This window comes from Cryptomeria japonica, chromosome 11, assembly GCF_030272615.1.
Source record: "Cryptomeria japonica chromosome 11, Sugi_1.0, whole genome shotgun sequence".
Taxonomy (NCBI): domain Eukaryota; kingdom Viridiplantae; phylum Streptophyta; class Pinopsida; order Cupressales; family Cupressaceae; genus Cryptomeria; species Cryptomeria japonica.
The window spans coordinates 599,945,766-599,949,753 of NC_081415.1; the positions used below are offsets into that span (position 1 = coordinate 599,945,766).

The window sequence follows — 3,988 nt, forward strand, 5'->3', positions numbered from 1 at the left end:
ACATCATCATGACCGCTCCACTGCAACAACCTCATGGTCAAAACTGGAACAACTCCCCCAAAAAGGGATGGTAACTACTTAGTACATTAGGGGAAAGGACCTAGTAGTCGTGCACCCTAACATCGCGCTTTTCAAAAGTCGACATAACAATGTCGAAAACGTCTAAATTTTTTATAGCACCTTCTATGACGAGTTAACTACTTATAACTAAGGTTTCGGGTCGTCATCATCATTTTTGATATGTTTTTTAAACGCATTTATAAAAAGTGTTCAAAATGACCATTTTTGAACCCCCTACCAATCATAGATAATTAGCACACCCAGTCTTTAGTTACCTTTGACCTAATAGTTGAACATATTGTCACCTAAAAAATTCACCCCCTAACACATATGAAAACAATTAACATTATATAGTTGTACATCATGTTATTAATAATTAAATAAAATTAAATCATATCCATTTTTTACTCATCGAATAGTCAAACAATTTCTATTAAATAAGTGAATGAATAAAAACTAAAACCTAAATAAAACTAACCTAATACCTACTCAACCCTAATCTTTTCTATCCTCCACAGCCTTCCCCAAACGCTGCATCTTCTGCCGCCACAGGAGCTACCATGAACAGAGATGTGGCAACCAGAACGACCACGCCAGGGCATCCATAGACGTGGCAACCAGAGCGACCAGGGCACGACATTCAGAGACGTGGCCTGGGAAAGATGTGGTATGTTGTTTTACAACCGTATGTCATTTTGACTATTTTTTACATGATATCCTTCTTTGCTTTTTAATTTTGACTGTATTTTATGTTTTGCAGCTTTCTCCTCGGCGTTCCACATACAATGTCGGCGGCATGGCTCGTATGGTGGTATGGCTCATATGGTTGTATGGATCCCTACAGTTTGCAACTGTGTCTGTTGACACAAGAAATGAAATGGTTTGCAACCCTTTCGAGCAGGTAAGGTCTTTATAGATCTTACGGGGCAACGACCCATGTTTGAATTCGAATATTTGTGCAATCTTTTTCATCTTTACCTGTCATTTTCCTCTGCATAAGGCTATTTACCTGGCAAAAAGCTTTGGCTAGGGTTACAAATTTCTTGATGTTTATTTTTGTCTCGTTTTATGCATTCTTCTTGCTATTTACTTGCCAAAAATCTTTGGCTAGGGTTACAAATTTGCTATTTACCCTGGTCTTGGGTAAGAACTAAGAACAGCTCTGGTCATTAAAAATGAGAAAATTCCGGTCCCTGATTTCTGTTCCCCGTTTTGTATTTTGGGTAGAAAAGTTCTGTTCATTAAGGATACCCAAATCCCGTTTCCCCATTTGTATCCTTCGTTGGGCATCATCAAATTCTTTTTAGTGCCCTGTATAATAAATCTCTTTGTGGATGTTTTCTTCACTTTTAAAGCAAATGGACACTTTTGTATTGTTTTAGTGGTTGCGTGACGTTATGTACAATTGTCTGCACAAATATCTTTCCCCATCTAACATGATATTATAAAGGACTGGACAGGACTGTTTTACGGTCCACTACGTCCCACCATTGGAGTAAGTGGATGAAAAAACAAAGTTTGGTAGATAAACAGATGTGTCCACTGTTGAACTACTGAGAGCCATATGTTTTTAAAATGATTGCAGTATCTAACCAAAGTAAGTTCCATCTTACTACTCTTATCTGTGATCATCCTCCACACATAATCTTCAAACTTCTCAAGGCTTTCTGTCATGACTTGCTGTTGAAGGGTTTTCAGGGCTTCTTGTACACAAACCCAAAAGCGAGAGTCCTCATTTAAGGATGCAAACTTTGTGCGAGCCTTTTTCCCCCTTTTACCTCTTTCAATGCGAGTTTGGTTTTTATCATCTAGCCATTTTTCCAGAACCCTATGACGGAGCGGCCTGTTCTTAGTTGAGAGATAGCTTCCCCTGTCGCTGTGTAGATGATAGAAGTATGTAACGTCCAGAGGCTCTACAAGTCTTCTGTATGCAGTGCCAGCATTGATCCATTTGTTTTGGTATCGGAAGTCACTGGGCAATTGATGATTCTTCACCATATCAATAATTTTATCCCAGAAATCTTCTGGATTCATTCTATGCCGATTAATACGAAAATCTTTCTTTTCGCCCAGGTCCCTGAAAACATCGTAGGAGCTACAGCTGTTGCCCTTAGATATTGTTTTAATGTACCATTCCAGCTCTGCCAGTCTACTTTGGTTCTCGCTCAACTCTGAATTTAGGTCATTGATGTCCATGTCATGCTGGTTTTTCAAATTTGCGGCCTTTTTCAGGGCATCAAATGCAGATTTAGTCCAACAGTAAAAGTCGTTAGTTTCGATTTCTAAATACAGTAAACAACATTGAGAGAAAATAATTAGAGTAAACAGAGCTTCCTAAGAAGCCACCGCATCTAGAAATCTCATCTTTTTTAAAGAAAAAAATATTTATTTTTAACTTTCAACCGTTATTTTGGGAGTAAGAATATAAGTATAACTTAAGTTCAAAACTCTTTTATTTCACACCAACTATAAATGATCTTAATTTTTGTAAATTTTAAATCAAATTTTTAATATTAATTGATAGTATAAAATCAATATACAGAGATTTTTAGATTTTGATTGTATAACATTTTTAACATCAAGGGATCATGTTTCATGGTTTATCATCATTCTAGTTTCTGAGTCTAATTTATTCTAGTTTCTGAGTCTAGTATAAAACATGTCGAGAATTAACAAGCATAGGTAATTGCATAAATTAAGATAGATAGCCATAAAACTACACAGAACAGTGAGTAGTTCAGTGTACTTTTCTGTTGGAAAAGATCACTCATCCTTGAATTGAGGATGAATCAGTTATAGAAGGGCTGTTAGTTTAGTAACAGAGCATTCAAAATAGTAAATGGGAGGTCCTATGTTCAATTCCTAACTGATCCATAGAAAGTTTAGAAGGGAATCAAAGTCCAGGTCAGCACAGTTAGGTCAAGATAAGAGTCCTGAACATCTACAATGTAGATCAGAAAGGCGTGTTGGAAGATAAGTCATCCCTAAACCAAAGATGAACTTATCATTAAAAAAGACTTCACAATTCAATGGCAGAGCATCCTGACAACTAATAAAATATCTTCAATTTGATTTTTAACTAATCTATAAAATTTTAACATTTCTCTGGAATCAACAGCATATATCTAGTCTTTTCTCTATAGAAACCTTAAATGGGTAAGGTTCAAGCCTTGATCATAAGTGCTGCATACAGATCTGAAACATAACAACGATTTAAATATTAAACGGTTGAATTCAGAAAACTCATGCTCAAGGTCAGTAATTGTAGTGCATTGTCTACTTATAGATTGGTTAGAAAGTACTTTCAAAGTAAATCAATGAACTGGGCATGATATATAAATAGGCAAAACGTTTTCTAAATGTTGGGTTTCAAGTAGAAAGTTGGAAATTAATGCCTCTTGCATATTGCCTCCCTTGCAGTATCCATCAATTAGCGTACTATAAGTTACCATGTCAGGAACCAAGCCCTTCTCTAAAATGTCACATAAAACATTCTGTGCTGCCCTTATATTGCGTTCCAAACAGAATCCATTGATAACAAAATTAAATGTCACTTTATCAGGAGTTAAACCCTTCTTTTTCATTTCAACTAGAAGCTGACCTGTTTCAATTGAAAATATACCCGAAGTTCAACATGATGTGCTCAATTGAAATATGAACCTTGCGAGAATATGGACATGAATAACATAAGTCCACAAAACCGTGTTATGTGCTTAAAATTGCTGCACTTGTAGCATGTAATGTTACAATCCATTAGATGGGCAAATGATTATAGTTTCTTTTGGATAGACTAGTATTATTGTTTGTACAAATTCTGTAATCTACTACTTTTCGACCAAAATGATTGCATGGAAAACAATAGCCATAAAAGGAAAGATGGAACTTGGTTATATGTGGTTGTCTTTGATGAAACGAATTTCTGAAGTTC

General features: G+C 35.9%; 1 protein-coding gene across 1 annotated transcript; it reads right to left on the reverse strand.

The window, feature by feature from the left end:
• Window positions 1–1,527: 1,527 nt before the first annotated feature.
• Window positions 1,528–3,644, reverse strand: LOC131038281 (lipase-like PAD4). The gene is made up of 2 exons (XM_057970624.2): window positions 3,470–3,644; window positions 1,528–2,342 (listed from the first exon to the last, which is right to left on the reverse strand). Exons 1-2 carry the CDS (start codon window positions 3,642–3,644, stop codon window positions 1,528–1,530), a joined length of 990 nt encoding a protein of 329 aa, XP_057826607.2.
• Between the last annotated feature and the right edge of the window lie 344 nt (window positions 3,645–3,988).

What these genes read in the sequence shown, in the direction of transcription:
- LOC131038281 (XM_057970624.2), bottom strand. Translation starts at nt 3,644, where the DNA reads ATGAAAAAGAAGGGTTTAACTCCTGATAAAGTGACATTTAATTTTGTT. An exon ending in TGATGGATACTGCAAGGGAG is followed by an intron (nt 2,343 to 3,469) that starts GCAATATGCAAG and finishes TACTGTATTTAG; the next exon opens with AAATCGAAACTAACGACTTT.